At 48.0% G+C, this 16,695-nt stretch overlaps 1 protein-coding gene across 5 annotated transcripts in view; it reads right to left on the bottom strand.

Annotated features, from left to right (window-relative positions):
- Positions 1 to 16,695, bottom strand: part of OSBPL10 (oxysterol binding protein like 10) — a 293,987-nt gene that overhangs the window by 22,426 nt on the left and 254,866 nt on the right. For all 5 annotated transcript variants that reach the window (XM_055321640.1, XM_055321637.1, XM_055321636.1 and 2 more), the window contains exon 7: positions 9,351 to 9,500. In XM_055321640.1, coding sequence (XP_055177615.1) covers positions 9,351 to 9,500 — 150 coding nt within the window. The remainder of the gene's footprint in view (positions 1 to 9,350; positions 9,501 to 16,695) is intronic.

Below are 16,695 nucleotides of genomic sequence, written 5' to 3'. Positions count from 1 at the left end.
CTCTCCAAGGCTCAATGTCTCTGCTATAAAACAGGAAAAATAAGAATACCAACCTTCTAGGGCTTTTGTGAGTATGAAATGAATGCAAAATTAGCCCTGAGCCCCCCTAGCACATAGTAAACGCTCACTTGGGGCTGGCTGTTATAATCAGGGGCCAGCAGCTTCACCTGGAGACTCGGGAAGAACAGAACGGCATAGATCAGACACAAATCGGTCATAAAATATTTCAGTGACAAAGCTGAAGACTAAGAGTAACTCTCAATGACCAGAGCAACACCTAGGACTACCTCAGGTGCTTTTGTAAATACTAAATTATTTGAGAAAAAGGAAAAATAATTATATAAAACAAGACAAGTGTGTAAGAATGTATGAATGTTTCAAACTTAAACCACACATAGAGGGGCACCTGGGTGGCTCAGCTGGTGAACTTCCGACTCTTGGTTTCAGCTCAGGTCATGGTCTCCTGAGTGGTGGTGAGATCAAGCTCCACATTGGGCTCCATGCTCAATGGGAAGTTGGCTTGAGGGGGTTCTCTCTCTTCCTCTGCCCCTCCTAGTCACATTCACTCTCTCTCTCAAATAAATAAATCTTAAAACAAAAAACAGATGTAGAACTCAAGCCAGGCACGGTGCTTTGGATTTTACATTATCTTGTCAGATCTTCTGAACAACCTATGAGCAGGTATGACAATTCCATTTTACAGATGAGAAAACTGAAGCCCAGAAAGACCAAATAAGAAAGAGCTGGAATGTGAACCAATTCTGCACAGTCTAGGCCTAGCCTGGATCCCTCACTGCCCCCCGGAAAGCCAGAAGACTCATAATCACTCACTAGAGGTCCTACTGGAAAAGCAGGATCAAAGAGCTCCTGCCAATAGCATAGGGAAGAAGCAGGGAAATGACACCCCCCCGGCCCCCTCCATGACATAGAGTCATCGAGACAAGCTTCAGGAAGCCAGGTTACTACTGGGTTTTTATTAAGAGGCAACCATTTCAGGAGCGAAAGTGGACTTTGATAGCATATTAGAAACAAGATTTAGAGAGAAGAGCCAAAGGCATCGAGAAGGGAAGTGGACACAATACATGGAGGAGCAGGACTTTGCATACCCACAGCTGTGCCAGTGGGGGTTCATTTCCAGGATAAACCCTGGCTCTTCTGACCCTTCTCATTAAAATTTCCTCCTTGGAAGGAGGAGCTTATCCACAGCAACACTGATCTTTTGCATACCACAGCTGAACCTGGAAATTTAGCCTAATAAAACAAAGAAGAAAACCTGTAGATCCAAGAGGTTTTCTACATCATGGTAGGATCAAGAAGCTGCAGAGAGACACATGACCCATCACACTCTTTGTTGAGGGGTCCAAGACCATGTAGCAACTTGGTGGAAGGTTATGCAGGCAGTTCAGAGTACATAGGCGATGATAGTGTTCTCTTCCTCAAACCTGCTGGTGAGTACATGGCTGTTTGCTGTAGTGGGATTTGTTATATAGGGGTCAACCAAACCACAACAGTGCCCCGAATCTCCACCTGGTTTTACAAATAGTGCTACTAGGACAATCTGAGCGATTCTTTAGGAATCGTAGAAATTTAAGAATTATCTCAGCAAGCTTCTCTCTCAAAGTAAAAATCTCATCTGCCATAACTGCTGGTGTAAGCAGAAAGAGTTAGGGGTCCTTGGAAAAAGAAAGAGGAAAACACAGCTTTCTTGACATAAGAAACATCATTTGAGGCACCCCACCCCCCTGCCACCCTGTGAAAGGAGGTATGAACAGCCAAAGTCAGGCCAGGAGAAAGCCTCATCAGAGACCATAAATCAGTGGTAAAACTCCCAGGGCAGATTCAGAAGTAAAGATGGACCTGATGCACATTCTGGAGGTATCTTTACGAGGTCTAAAGTCCCCCAAGTGCTCAGACACTGGAGCAAGTGGAGCCAGAGAACTGGTCATCCTAGCCACTTCCTGACTTTGACCTAAACTCTGTCACCTTCAGATGACCTCTGCCCCACTTGCACGCTGTATTCACCACTGTGCAAGTCCCTTCGTGAATGCATGTGTGCATCCTTAGCTCCAAACTTCTCCAATTTTGTCATCTGGGGAGACACTGCCTTGGGAGAGATTCCTGGTGTTCTCCTTTGCTGGTTGCAAGTAAATTCTTCCTTTTCCTAGTCTTTGGCTTGGTTGTGAGCTTTGGCTTGACACTCACCGAGAGGTGAACCCAGTTTCAGGTTTTAACGGGACAGGCGCCGTGTATCTTCAGGCTCAGGGACCTCATGCCCAGAGGACAGCCCCATCCTCTGTCCCTTTGCCTTGCGCTAGAGTTTCAGCCACAATTCCATCCCCCAAACTCCCACCTGCTCCATGGAATCAGCTGTGCCATCTGGAAGGGCTCAAAACCCACTGTTCTAGAAGATCTCCCTCTCACCCAATCCTCTAAAATTGGAGTTCAGGCTAAACCCTCCAGAGGAATCCATGTAGGCCACCTGGCTACCCTACCGCCCACTCTCCTCCTCCATAATCTCAGTTTCAAGCATTGCACTCTCCACCTGCGACCCCTGATGTCTCACCTCACTCTGTCTCATCCCAGCCCCACCCAGACCGACACCTGGTGACCCTGTTGTGTGTGCCATCCCCACGCAGCCTCGTGTCCAGCCTCACCGGCGTGGAGTCCAGGCACGGCCCCTCCTGACATTCCTCCCCTACCCCGCCCCGAGGCTCTGCTGCTTTCTCCCCCTCGGGTCCTAACCCACGGAGCCTCAGCCCCACTTTAATCCAGCTCCTCTCCTCCTCCATGCCTCCACCTGCAGCTCAACCTTCCTGGAGGGAAAGAGCCAACACACGGACCCGTCTCACTTAGCCTCCGCGACCCAAACTTACTTAGGTGGCCCTGTGGGGGCATGTGGCCTCTCTCCTACCTTGGGTCGCCCCGAGATGACCGCTCCTTTCCTGCTGCTGTCTCCTCCCTCCTTAAACCTCTCACAACCCTCCCTCCTTATCCCATGATCCCCCTGCTGCTTTTGTCACTGGGACAAGCGAAGCAGTCCAGGGAGAGGGCTCGATCATCACGAGGCAGGCCCTGCGGCACCTCCCGGCACTGGGCACCGCTCTGAGCAGCCTCGCACTTCAGGTGCCCACGCCCACAGGGCAGCCGCGTGGAAGGGACAGCTGCCCCTCATTCACAGTAAGGAAACTGAGGCACTCAGGCTAGGGAACCCAGCTGGGGTGCCACCCCGGCAGCCTGCTTACTCCGCTCTCCTGCCGGGCGCCCTGCCTGGTCCCTGGAGGCAACGGCTGCCCTGCGATGGCCTCCGCCCATGCCCTCCTACCACTCGGGTTCCTGCAGCCACCACCCCCTCCTCTCGATCCCCACCAGTACCAGACGTCTTCAGAAACCAAGTCTCCCAATTCTAGCTTCCACCGCCTTTCTGCTCCCCTTTTACCATAGTCAGAGCCCTTGAAACAGTCCTCTACCCTCTGCCACCACCTCTCTCTCTGTTCTCCCTCGAACCTACCCCATCAGACCGTGGCAAAAACAAACGCAACGGTCTACTTCCAGGCCCGATCTCTCCTGACACCTCCACAGTGATTCACACGGCCAAGGGCTCCCTTCTTCTGGAAGCGTTCTTTCTCTTCCTGTGGCTGCATGACATCACACTCCTCTGGTTTCTGGTCTACCTCACTGACTGGCCCTTCTCAACCTCCTTTCCTGGATCCTTCTCATGCCCTCAACCTCAACGTGTTGGGGTATCACGGGACTCTGTCTTTGGACTTCGCCCACATCTTCCCCCTCACTTCCTAGAGGAACTCACTGCCATCTCCTGGCTTCCTACACCCTCTGTTCCTTGTTTGTTCTCAAACTCGTACCTGAACCTCACTCATAACCCTCAGATTTCTACAACAACTGCCTACACATCCTCTCTATTTGGCTGTCTAAGGAATGGCTATCTCAGACTCAAGAGATCTGTGATGAATTTGTGATAACCCCTAACATCCCAACCCACACTTCCAGTGGTCTTCCCCTTCTCCGTAAAGGGCAGTGGTCGTCTATGGCACTGGTGGCCTTCAATGAACCACAGCTCCTGGAAAGCATTTGTTTTAATCAAAACAGAGGAAGTGACACTGTGCCACTCTGGGGCCTAAGTTTTAAAAAGGCTTCTCAGCTTCATGCTTGTCCTCATGGGACCTTTGAGCCACCAAGTAAGACATGTGGCTCCCCAGCTGGGCAGGCCACATGGGAAGGATAGATGGGTAGAGATCCTAAGACTTCACAAAGAAAGAGAGGTCCCGTTGTCTCAGCCAAGTCCAGCCACAACCAAACCACCAGAGACACTAAAGTGACCATGGACAAGACAGCAGAACCACCCAGCTGAGCCCAACTCAGATTGTGTAGCCGCAAATGAACAACATGGTTATTTTAAACTAGACATCTGGGACGCCTGGGTGGCTCAGCAGTCAAGCGTCTGCCTTCGGCTCAGGTCATGATCCTGGGATCGAGCCCACATCAAGCTCCTCACAGGGAGCCTGCTTCTCCCTCTGCCTATGTCTCTGCCTCTCTCTGTGTGTCTCTCATGAATAAAATCTTTAAAATAAATAAATAAATAAATAAATAAATAAATAAATAAATATTTAAAATAAATGAGTAAAAATAAACTGACATTTGAAGTGGTTAATTCCTCAGCAATAGGTAACTGAAACAAATGGCAGCTCTAGTGTTTTTTTTGTTTTTTAAACATTTATTTATTCCTGAGAGACACAGAGAGAAGTAGAGGCACGGGCTGAGGGAGAAGCAGGCTCCTCACAGTTCCTGATGTGGAACTCGAGCCCAGACCGGGATCACTCCCTGAGCCAAAGGCAGACGCTCAAACTCTGAGCCACCTAGGTGTCCCAGCAGCTCTAGTTTTTATTATTCCAGTTGTTCAGGTCAGAATCCTAGAGTCGTTCCTTACTCCTCTTTCCCTCACACTCCACATCTGATCCATACACGATCAGGACATCCATATCTAGCAGGGACACCCAAAATTTGCCACTACCACTCTGCCATCCTCTCTCACCTCCTTCCTATTTCCACCCTTCCCCCTGCTGCCCATACCCCACTCACCCCCACCCCAGTTAACCTTCCACACAAGAGTCAAAATAATCCTTTTTAAGTACAAAAAGGGCCATGTGTTCCTTTGCTCAAAACTCTCCAGTGGCCACTGCATCACTCAGAGGAACATCCCAAGTCCTTACCATATCTTAGGAGTATCCCCCCATACAGACCTGCTGTCTTGCCAACCTCATTTCCTGCCAACCCACCCATGCAGTGTATTTGGATCCAGCCACACTGGCATCCCTGCTCACCCTCAAAAAGCCTAACAGGGGCCATCAGGGCCTTTTTTCACTCATGCCCAATCTGGCCAGAAGATACTTCCACTGCACAGTCACTGGGCTGACCTCCCTGTCTGAATCCTGTCTCTGCTCCAGTGGCACCTGGGAGCGTTCCTCCTGAGCAACAGATCTAAGAGGGCCTGTCCCCCTCCCCAGCACTGTCCCCTCTCACCCTCCCACTGGGCTCTGCTTCTCTGCACCAAACTCATGTCTGTATTCTTTTCTTCCCTCTTGTTTGCTGTCTGCCTCCATCTATCACCACACGAGCTCCTGGAGGGTGTGGATGCTGGAGGTTTTATTCACTGTTGACGCTCCCCGTGTCTAGAACACTACACCTGGGCAGCTGTGCAGCTCAGGAAATAGGTGAACCTATGCCTTACTGAGTGTCATCTTTTAGATTCCCAAAAAGTAGGTCACAAAGGTCCCAGACTTCCAAGCTCCACCCTGTGTTCTGTGGCCCCTCTCCCTGGAGCCCAGGTGGAGCACAGCACCTCCGAACAACTCTTCATGCTTCTCACCCACTTTAACCCTCCAAGGCTTTCTGGTGGCCCTCAGGATCAAGTTTGCCCTCCTTCACGTGACCCAGAAGGGTCCACCGGATGTGATATGGCTCCTCACTCGAGGTTCAGCTATGCCACCCACCAGCACACACTGCACTCCAGCCATGCTGCTTTATGCTCTCCGGCTTCGCCCATGCAGTTCCTCCTGCCAGGAATGCCCTCTCCTGCCTTCCACCGATGTCCACCAACCTGCAGGCTCAAACTACACATCACTTCCTCAAAGAACCTGTCTGTGGCCCACCATCTTTCTGTGGTTCCTTCTTGCCCTCTCCTTTCCTTTCCATACTACCCATAATTGGTGGAAGTGTAGGAGGTCATCCAGCAGAGGTCGTCACCAGCAATTTGGGGTTACAGAAGCATGGCTGAGGAAGGAGGGCAGCCAGGGGTGCTTTTCAAGGCAGGATCAGCTGCATACTTTGTGGGGAAAAGTGAAAAATGAAAATGCATGCCCCATTATTATTAAATATTATTAAGAGTTTCAAGAGAGCAACAGCAGAACATTCAATCAAGCATGGGCAGCCTCTGAGCATGGGGGGCTGTGTGACTCCACTGGTCACACACCCATGAAACTGGCCCCGTCTGGTGACCACCATTAATAAACTAAGGCAGAATGTCACATTAGATGCCCAGCCATGCCGGTGACTTGTGGGTGTGTCAATACTGGCGACCTCCTCAAAGATGGGGCGGTATTCTTGTTTTATGGAGAGTGACCAGAGCTCCGTTCTTGAGCCAAAGAAGATCTAATCTCCAGGCTGCATGCTCATCCGATGCTCCATCCAGGCTAAGTTCTTCCACTGCCAATCCAGAACAAGCTTAACTTAATGACACAGGCAAATGCCAAGAAGAGAAATGGAGACAGTAAGGAAAGAGAGGCTGTCTTCACCCTTTCTATGATGCAATAGAATATTTATCTCTTCTTCTCTCAACTGTTTGAGTTCATCAAATCTCCCCTTGGTTTTTGAATAATAGCTTCTTCCCAGTAAATAAGTTAATGAACTACGGGCTCAGAAAACCGTTCTTTCAAATAGCCGACTGAGTATTGGATAAATTTTAACATTTGCCCCTTTAGGAACAGACCGTGGCTCCAGATATGCAAAGCAATTATATTCTAACAAAATAACAGGAGATGTACAGTTCGTTGGCTTTATTTTAAAACAAGAGAGCTATAATGTGAGGTCTCTGAGACACTCGACCTGCCCTAATAGAGTCCTCTCGGTATTTTATTGTGTTTCTCCACATCTGACCTGGATAATTTCAGTGACTCTGACATTCCCTCTCCTATACCATTCATGATTTGACATCAATGTTTCATAGATATTATTTAATACAGCCCACAATGAGAATATGCTTTACGTCGTCGTGACCCAGTACACATGCATCAACAGAACTAAAATAAAAATTTCGTGTGTGGTACACTCTGAGATTTTTCCATTGTGTTCTATTTCATTTTTTAGAAATGATCATCTGACCCACTACATTGGTTTTATAACCTACTCAATGGGTCATGACCCAGTTTGGAAATGTGGTTTTAGATCATACTAGTACACATTATTACCCACATTCCTTCCACCAGATCTTAACTCAAGCTCTATGTGAAGTGTCCACAAATCCACAAGAATAAAAAAGAGGTGGCTTTTAAAAAGGCAAGCATTTAGGGGCTCCTGGGTGGCTCAGTTGGTTAAACATCTGACTCTTGATTTTGGCCCAGGTCATGATCTCAGGGACATGGGATAGAGCCCCAAGTTGGGCCCCATGCTTAGCAGGGGGTCTGCTTAAGATTCTCCCCCTTTTCCTCTGCCTCTATGCCTCCCCTCCTGTGCTCCCTCTCGCTCCCTAAAATAAATAAATAAATCTTTAAAATAAATATATAAATAAAAAGGCAAGGATTTAAATGATTCCACCAACAAAAAGGGCAGTACCATTCTAGAGCTAGAAGGCTAAAATGAGGGAAATTAGGCAGGATAACACAGAGCAGGTCTTCACAGCTTGGTGGGCAGGTCCAAGCAGAGGGAAGAGAGTGGCCAAGGCAGGGAACCTTCTGAGGTCAGGCATTCCCAGCATGGAACCACCATGTTCTCTAAAGTGCCAGAGTCTCCCAGAATATCAGATTCGCTCACATTCAAACACAGAAAACATTCCGTGGAAAAGGCTTTTCTGTCATCTTTGAGGCTCCTGACTCCTGTTTCCCGTAAGCAGTCACCATCTTGACATCTTCCTCTTCAAAGAATCTCTCACACCCACCCCTTCCCTCCCCTCCCGGTTCTCCAGCCTCCAGCACAGTCTGAGGTGAACCTGTGGTATCCAGACTTGTCATGGCAGCCAAACAAACCAACTACCCTCCAAGCAGCTTCCACGGGTGGTGCCTTCAGTGGCGCTGACCATCTCAATCATGTCCACATTTTTTCTGGCTGGCCTTCAGGTTCTAGAACCTCCATTCCTGAGCACACCCTCCTCCTAGGTCTCTCCTCAGCAGCCATCCCTCTACTGGACCACACAGTCTCATTGCACAGGGAGCGCCTGGTGAGGATAAGATTGATATCGCACCTACTACAAGTCTGGGCCCTGAGGGCGTGCCCTGCCTGCCTCCTCCCATCTCACCACACACTTCCAGGGAGCCATATGGATATAGTATCTGACTAGAAATGCAACTAGGTGGGCACCCCCCGCCCCCCGCTTGCCACCATACAACCCTTCAGCCACATACAAAATTGCTTTCCCTACTTGCCCCCAGAATGAAACCACCACTTGGAATGAGGGAGGATCTCTATAGGCCCAACAACTCACCATCAAGACACCAGGTTTTCTTGATGCTACCCCCCCGCCCCCCGCCAGGAAGAATTGTGGCTGAGCACAGCACCAGGAAGGGTCAGGTTGCACTTCAACCAAACAGGTCTGTTTTTTTGCAGGTGGATGATGGGATCTGAATTCCCAACAAGGTTGCCCTTTGGGGACTGGTTGTTAAAGCTCATGCCAGCTGGCAGCAGGCTCTGGCCAGGCACATGGTGGCCTCACTCCCAGGTCCACCATTTTCTTTCCTTCCATTGTTCTCTCTGAGGCCAATATACCACAACTGTCCCTACATCTTCAACCTTCTCTAGAACACAGCAGGAGGCAAAGAAATCCTATCTTGAATTTTCCCTATCATCTCATGTGCTCCTTCTTGATGCTCACCCTGCCCTGCTAGAAGAGCAGCTCCTCTAGAGAGTCAAATGCAACACTCATGCTCTGAGATGACCACTCACGTAAAAACATCCTTTCAATTTGTACCATGGAATATCCATACTCGAGTGTCATTCTGGTCTTTTACCCCACTCTACTTCCCCAGGCTCACCACAGTGAAAAGAAAGGGAGTAGGGGAGTCTTGAAGGGTGAGGGGAGATGGACCCCAAACCATTGGCTGCAAACCCAGTGAGACATGCCAACCTACCTTGGTCAAATCCATTCCCAGTTTGAGCTGTGAGATGAGATGAAGAATTATACTCCGTTGATCCTCCATGACGCCCAACTCTGTCTCTTCCTTATCTTCAGTGTCACTTTTTTCATCTTCGGACAAAACCAGTTCAGGGCCTGAGTTTGGCTAAAACAAGACCATCAATAAGAATCACCAGCTGGCCCAGCAGAAGTTAGAAGCACAGCGTAGGGACCCATATACTTAGCAATGACAGAAGGAGCCAAATCCTGCCCCCAGAAATAGTTTCTCTGTAAGCCAATACTATTAGACACAGGGTGGACAAGGACTCTTTTGGGGCCCAGGCCCTTTTTGGGATGTTTTAGCCACTGTGCATGCCCATTCATTTTCCCCATCATCCACTGTTAATGAATCTTCTAATTCACCACCACCAACAAAAAAAATGCCTGCTCTTCAAAAAAACTATATGGGTATGAGCTCCCTTACCTGGACTATGCCCACAAAATATTTTCCTATTAATTTGCATAACCCAGAACACTTTATATCTAATGTAAACTTTTTTGTTAATAAGCAAAAGTCAGATACCCCTGGGACAAACTGAAATTACCTTAGTTACGAGAAAATTTACTCTAAGACTATTTCTACTCACATCAATTAACATCACTACAGCAAGTATAAAAAAAAAGTCTCAGAGCTGGCATGAATTGAGAAAGGGAGACAAAAATAAAAATGTAAAGGAAAACGTGGAAATTTTATAACGCCGAAACTCATGCTAGGCAACGGACCTGGCTTTCCTCAATGCAAGTTTATTAATTGAATTGTTTGATTCTGATTTTTCAAATTACATAGTTAACAGGCAAGTTAATGAGCAGAATGTATGAGAGGGATTACTGAGCACAACATTTTCAAGACCCCAATATCAAGAACTCTGACTATCGTGTAAAGTTGTCCTTGGAATTCTACTGAAAGGAGTAACCAGATGCCCCATTTCATGTTTACCTGTGTTTTTATGGTACTTATTTACACATAAGCTGAACCACTCTGTAAAAAATGTTACATAATGTTTCTAATTACCAATGACAGGTCAGACCCATGAACTTAATATACAGAGATGCAGGAGCTCAAGGTATGAAATCTAAAAGGATATAGACTTGCCCATGTGTCTATGCAAAAACTAATGATTTATAATCCCCATTGGACAGAATCATCTCGTTTTATCTAAAGGCACTTCCAATACCCCAAGGGTGTTTTAGCCATCAAGAGGGTTGTAACCGAGCAGCCTAGCATACACAGGCTGGCCATTCCTTACCAACACTCTGCGGAGGAAGTACGGTGCTCTTCTCCCCAGGAGTAGGCATTTAAAAAATCTCCAACGAGACATTTTCCATAGACACCCCTCTCAAGTTATTCTCAATCACCTCTGACTGACCCCAATTCTGGAGAGACAACTGGAAAGACTGCAACAAAGCCCACGGGGGTAGGCTCTCCCCCAGACAAGAGTGGTGTTCTCCCCACTGTGTGCCTGGTCTCTAGCCTCATTGTAATGTGTGTTGTTTGACATCCCTGGAAAATTATTTTACTAGAATATACTGAAATAAGTGAGGATCCTTGGCCCCTCATCCTGCTCCACAAAAGACTCACCAGATTAATCTAGGGGTGGGGGGGGTAGGGAATGGGCTGCCCGTATTTCATGCCAGGAGGTTGGAGAGGGAGGGGCTCTGGAGGCCACCCCACCTCTCCTACAGCTTTACCTCCTTGACACCCATCTGCTGTGGCTCAGTGCCCGCTGCTGCCCAGACCACTGAGCTGGAATTGGCTGGAAAGCTAGGAATAGCAGGGTCATCTTCCCACTGACCTGCCCCTCTGGATTTCAGTTTTGAGGTGTACAGCTGTCTCATTTCACCGGGACTTTACAGTTCCAACTAGACGCCACAGAAGCCAGAAAGCTCAGACACAATCCCTTCCGATGGCAAAGGTGCTGCTGTTGGCTACTTCCTGTGTAGTGACCTGGTGGGCAGTAATCTGTGTTGGCAGATTTACCCTCAATGCAGGGGCAGCTGCGGGGAGGACAGGACAATGCCCTGGGCATCTTGCTTTGGCAGGAAAAAAGACGATCAAACACAAATCAAGCTACCAGCATGCACTCCCTGGGGGACGTGGGGGTTGTGGCCTGCAAAGTCCTTAAACATCTCCACAGGAAAGGGAGCTGCATTTTGAGTGCAATTATTCCTGCTCGAAATGAGTTGTTCTCACCAAGCACGGAATGCAGACTAAACAAATCAATTGCTCAAGTGAGGCCGCCATAAGCTTTATGAAGCAGAATGATCCTTTCTTCTGAAAATGTGACTTCCCATTTGTCCACACACCAGCACACAGGGCATTCTCCATCCTCCCCCGCTCACTGCCACACCTGCTGCAACGTGCTTACAGACCACCCGGGACCACGCTTCCTCCTGCTGTCTGCTTTACATGGAAATTAAACCCAGCTTGTCCCTGACTTCTGGTAGCCAGAAGTCTTTCTGCAAGATCCTGCCACATGATACTAAGTACACACATCAATGTGTGAACTTCCCCAGGTCTTCCACATTGATCCAACATTACATTTCCTCTGTGTCTGGTGATGCCCCTCAGAGACTATGGCTACAGCAGAGAGAATTAAGGCTGGTGCATGGGCCCAGAAGCTGACTCACTCCAGGGCAACTAGAAGCCAGAGCTCAAGGGAGCCCTTCCCAGGGGAAGAAAGGCCAGGAGGAGCCCAACACACATCAATGGCTTGGATCCTCAGCAAACTGCCAAAGCTTAACCAAGGATCCAGCAATATTTCTCTCTCCCAGAGCCTCTGAGAATGTGCCCTGTTACTTATCGTATGATTTACAAAAACCTCTCCTACCCAAACTCAAGTGAATAATTAGGATTAAGAAAAAGAAGGGGTGGTTGGTTCAGTCGGTTGAGCATCTGACTTCGGCTCAGGTCATGATCTCAGAGTCCTGGGATCAAGCCTCATGTTGGGCTCCTCACACAGTGGAGAGTCTGCTTCTTCCTCTGCCTCTGCCCCTCCCTCACTCGTGCTCTAATAAATAAATCTTTTTTTTTTTTTAAAAGGTGGTTTCATTCATCATGTTGTTAGTGCATGTCTTAGAAGACACCCCAATTCCACCCATACTGGAAGTCAATCTTTTGCAGAAAGGTGACACCACCCTCCATTGTGGGTCGAAAATGAGGGCAAGAGGAAAGAAGGCAGGAGTCTTCAACTGGTCAACCCCGTTAGAAAGAGGTCAACTGGCAATGTAAATACAGATCTCTCAGCATCCACAAAGCACCCACTGTTAACTGGCACTGCAAGAAATGCAGAATTTGAAGAACTTTGTTGGCATTTTAAAGACAGAAAAACTTCTCCCTTTTTAGGGTCATGAGTTTGTCGATTCTGCTGGTCTGCTGTGAAATCCAAAACATCGATAAGGCCACGGGATCTAGTTTCCATAATCAGGCCCATGTGCCCCTTCCACATCCTCACTCTCCCACCCTTGGTGCTCTGCTTCCCTCCTGGGGGCCCCCGCATGCCTGCACCCTCCAATCCCGTTGCATTCCTGCTTGTAAAGCTGTGACAACTGCCTCGAGGTGCTCCAAGGTGAGAGAACAGTATTTCTCAATCTCAGAAGAAAACTGAAAATGAGAAATGGTTTTATGAATGCTGAGAGAAAGTTCCTAAGACTGAGTAAGCAAGAAGGATCATGAAATTCCCCCCATCCCCCTAGAGATCTCTGCAAAGAAGCCAACCCAGCCATAAAAACGTATGCCAGCTTGAAGATAAAATGGAATCTATGTTTTAGAGAGAAGCAGGCCCTGGAAAAATGAGGTTTTTAATGAAAACAAAAATTATGAGTCAATATTTCTACCGCACGAGCACCTCAGGGCATATGGTGCTACTCAAAATCAAGTGACTCATGCCCATTAGCAAACAGGGGGACATGTAATGGGCAGGAAATAGCTTCGTGGCAGGCTAGAGTTTAGGGTGACTCGTCGGCGTGTCTACAACAGTGCCCCTACAGAGCAAGAGTTCTTCATCGGGGCACCATGGACGCACCTAAAGAGATCTACCACCACCATGCATATTTGAGACAAACACTATGTGTCTGGGCATTTTCTAGAGAGGAGGTCCACACTCTCCTTGGATTCTTAGAAGAAGATCTGCCCCTGGGCTGATCTCAGGCCTCTCGTGGATCAGAGGGTCTGGGACCACGTGAGAGAGATGGACTCTCAGGATGGGTTGAGTTCTAGTCAGACGGTCCTGGCACCTGCAGACAAGCTCCTGCCTTTAAGCACACACGTCTACTTCTTAGCTGGTACCGGGCAGCATATCCATGAGGCACCAGCTCTGGGCCAGAAGCAGAATCACAACCTGGGTTAAGGTTATGTAGGTTCAGCAGTCCTTTCAAGGGGGACGACGGTGCAGGGGCAACACTGAATTCTGCTTCCACCTCTTCTTTTTAACAAAAATCTTAATTCTGTAAGACAAATGCAAATTCCAAGCAAGATGGAAATTCCAATCTATTTTATTCAATACACACATGTCACTGAACTACAGTTTGGGTCAGTTCCAGAAAAAAAACATGAAACAGATATTTATCTTCAAGGCCCATTCATTTGCCTGTTACAGGCCCCGTCCCACCCCCACACCGGTACCTACTCCCCCACCCCCTTCCTCAGACAAGTACATGTAACCCAGACTTCTTTCTTCAGGATCCTCCCTCCTACTTTCTTAACTGGTCCTCACAGACAGCTGAGGCCAACATAAGCAGTTTGATCTACTAATGTCCTCTTTATTTGTAAATGCCTAATAACTTAGTGTCTTAATGCAAAGGGCTGAATCCTTAGATTTGAGGCATTCAGAAAGAAGCCTAGGTGGTACATTACCTGACCCTAAAAGAAGACTTTTCTGGTGAACAGAGAGCAAGGCCATGCTAGAGCCCTTACATCACAGACATGCAAGTAGGAAGGGTCTACTCTAACACTAGCGAAGATTAAGATGGGCACCTCCTGCTGACATCTGTGTCCTAAGGTCGGTATTCTTAAGTACATAAATACCTTCAACAGAACACAAAATCCACTGAGTACAAGTGATCTGCTGCTACCCTAAAAGTCTACTTGACCAAGGAAAATAAAAGCAAATAGAGACTGAACATCAAATTCTACTTCATCAGCAAGCACGTTGCAGCCCAATGTTTTGAGAGCCTGGCATCTCTGCCCCCACACTACTACCTTGGCACAGAGGCACGAGGTAAAGTGGGTCACACCAAAGGCCCGAGCGTTGTCCACATATCATCTCTATGGGAGGAGGAGGAAACCTAGCTGTCAGAAAGAGTATCTGATATTCTGAGGGTCACAGAAAACTAGAAGGTGAGGGCAAAGACCCAAAGCACCACCCTCAGATATCCACCCTCAAATGAGAGAAATGCCATGTCATCAAGCAGCAGAGCAAAGGAGCAACCGGGCAATGAGGTGTCCTCCTATGTAACTTACCTCTCACTTCCACAATGACACACAACATGCAATGACATGCAATACTGGCCACCAGGACAAATACACTTTTGTTTATGGGGAGGGTGAAAGTCCTCAGATGTTGGTTTGCTAGAAAAATGAGAGGTTCTAGAAAAAATAGGAATGTCAAGTTGAAACACAGATTCGAGGTTAGAGGAGCAAAGAGATTGGAAGGATAGGTAAATGGAAGAGAAAGGAGACAAATACAGTGTATACTGGAAGACAAGCCAAGGGGTCTACATATCTAAGAGATACAAGTGCCCAGGGACCAACGACTGAAACTACTTTTTGTTCTAAGGACACTGGTGTTACAGGTGTGGATGACCTTTATGGAATCCACCAAACCAAGTATTGAGTCCCTTCTTTCTCTAGTCATTTTTCTCGTCTATTTATAGCATATTTAACGAAATTATCACAATCATTACTTGATCCTCATCATTTATGTTCACATTAGCAATATTTTACATCCTAATAAGTCCGATCTAACAGTCCAAGGTGAGGAAAACTGGCATAGCCATAATTTGAAGACCCAATCCAACTTCATACACAAGTCAATAGCAGCAGGATAGCACAGAGCATACAAAGATGGCCAGCAGTCCAGCAAATTCCCTTGGCATTTTTGTCTCTCATTCCCCAATAAGACAATTAGATCACATGACTATCAGGTGCAAGGCACTCACTACTACATGCTTGGAGAAATTATCTCCCCCGAGGACACACACAGACATACAGTTTTGTCACATGAATGTAACGCAGCTGCTCCTAATGACCTACTGTCTTTGCCACACTTAGCACAGGTGGGATTTCTTCCCCGAAGGAGGAGTCTCTTTTGTGCCTGTCTCTGATTCCCCAAAGGTAGGCCATCTTTGCTGAGCGGAGGGTCTCTCAGTTGAATGGATGGATGCTTTCCTCTGGTCAGAAGTCATGCCAAAGAGCTTGATGTCAGACAGGTGTCTTCGGATGATGTCTTGTACACCTGACGCCCCCTGGCCCCGACGCAGGGCGGTTGCTGAAGGCTAGGCTCCTCGCATGTACAATCTTCTGTGTGGAGCCACATCCAAAGCCAGATGACCAACTGTGCCCTGAAGGCCACCACTGTATTTGGAGGACCTTATCTTGCCATTTGGAGGTAGGTACAATGAGGCCACTGTGCAAGGGGGGAGGGGGAACCTGATGGACGAGTTGGCTCTAATCCTTGACAGGTTCAAGTACAAGCATGTCCACACAGCAGGCTGGTCCCCCCTGCCGTTTTGGAGAGGCTGAGTTGGTGGCCACTGACATCACAATCCTTCTGCTGCCTCCCAGTGGATGCGCTGGCTTTCTGGCTCTAACCACACATACACACACATTTACCACACTTGGCTCTCATAGACTGGAAGGACAGATGCTCTTCCTGAGCAAAGGGGCCGACCTGCAGAAAGGTTCATTTTAAATAAAACACACCCTGGAAGGTAGAAGGAAGTCACTTCTGGGCAGGGGGAGAGGGTGGGGGGCATTCGTCATCAGCCGGAATGATCAGACACGATTATGCCAAGAGGATGCGACAGGTGTCCCTTTAAAAAAATATCCGAGAGAAGCGTTCATAGCAAATAACATCAGCCCTTTTCTCATTCCCTCATAGCTGCTCAGAAACCATTTTTAAATGAAAGCATAAAAGAAAGGAACTGAGAAGGCGCAAAGCAAATCTTAGAAGGCACAAAACAACCAAAAGGAAGCGGCAGCCGCAGCGAAGGGGGAGGCAATTTTTTTGCAGCTGGGGCGCCAGAGGCAAGCGTGCCGATGACTGTCGGGCAACCCCGCGCAGGCATCCGGGGGCCACAGGCCT

The sequence above is a fragment of the Nyctereutes procyonoides genome, unplaced genomic scaffold (assembly GCF_905146905.1).
Source record: "Nyctereutes procyonoides isolate TBG_1078 unplaced genomic scaffold, NYPRO_anot_genome, whole genome shotgun sequence".
In the NCBI taxonomy this organism is placed as follows: domain Eukaryota; kingdom Metazoa; phylum Chordata; class Mammalia; order Carnivora; family Canidae; genus Nyctereutes; species Nyctereutes procyonoides.
The sequence above is the reverse complement of the archived record's forward strand: the minus strand, read 5'-3'. Positions and strand labels throughout refer to the sequence as shown.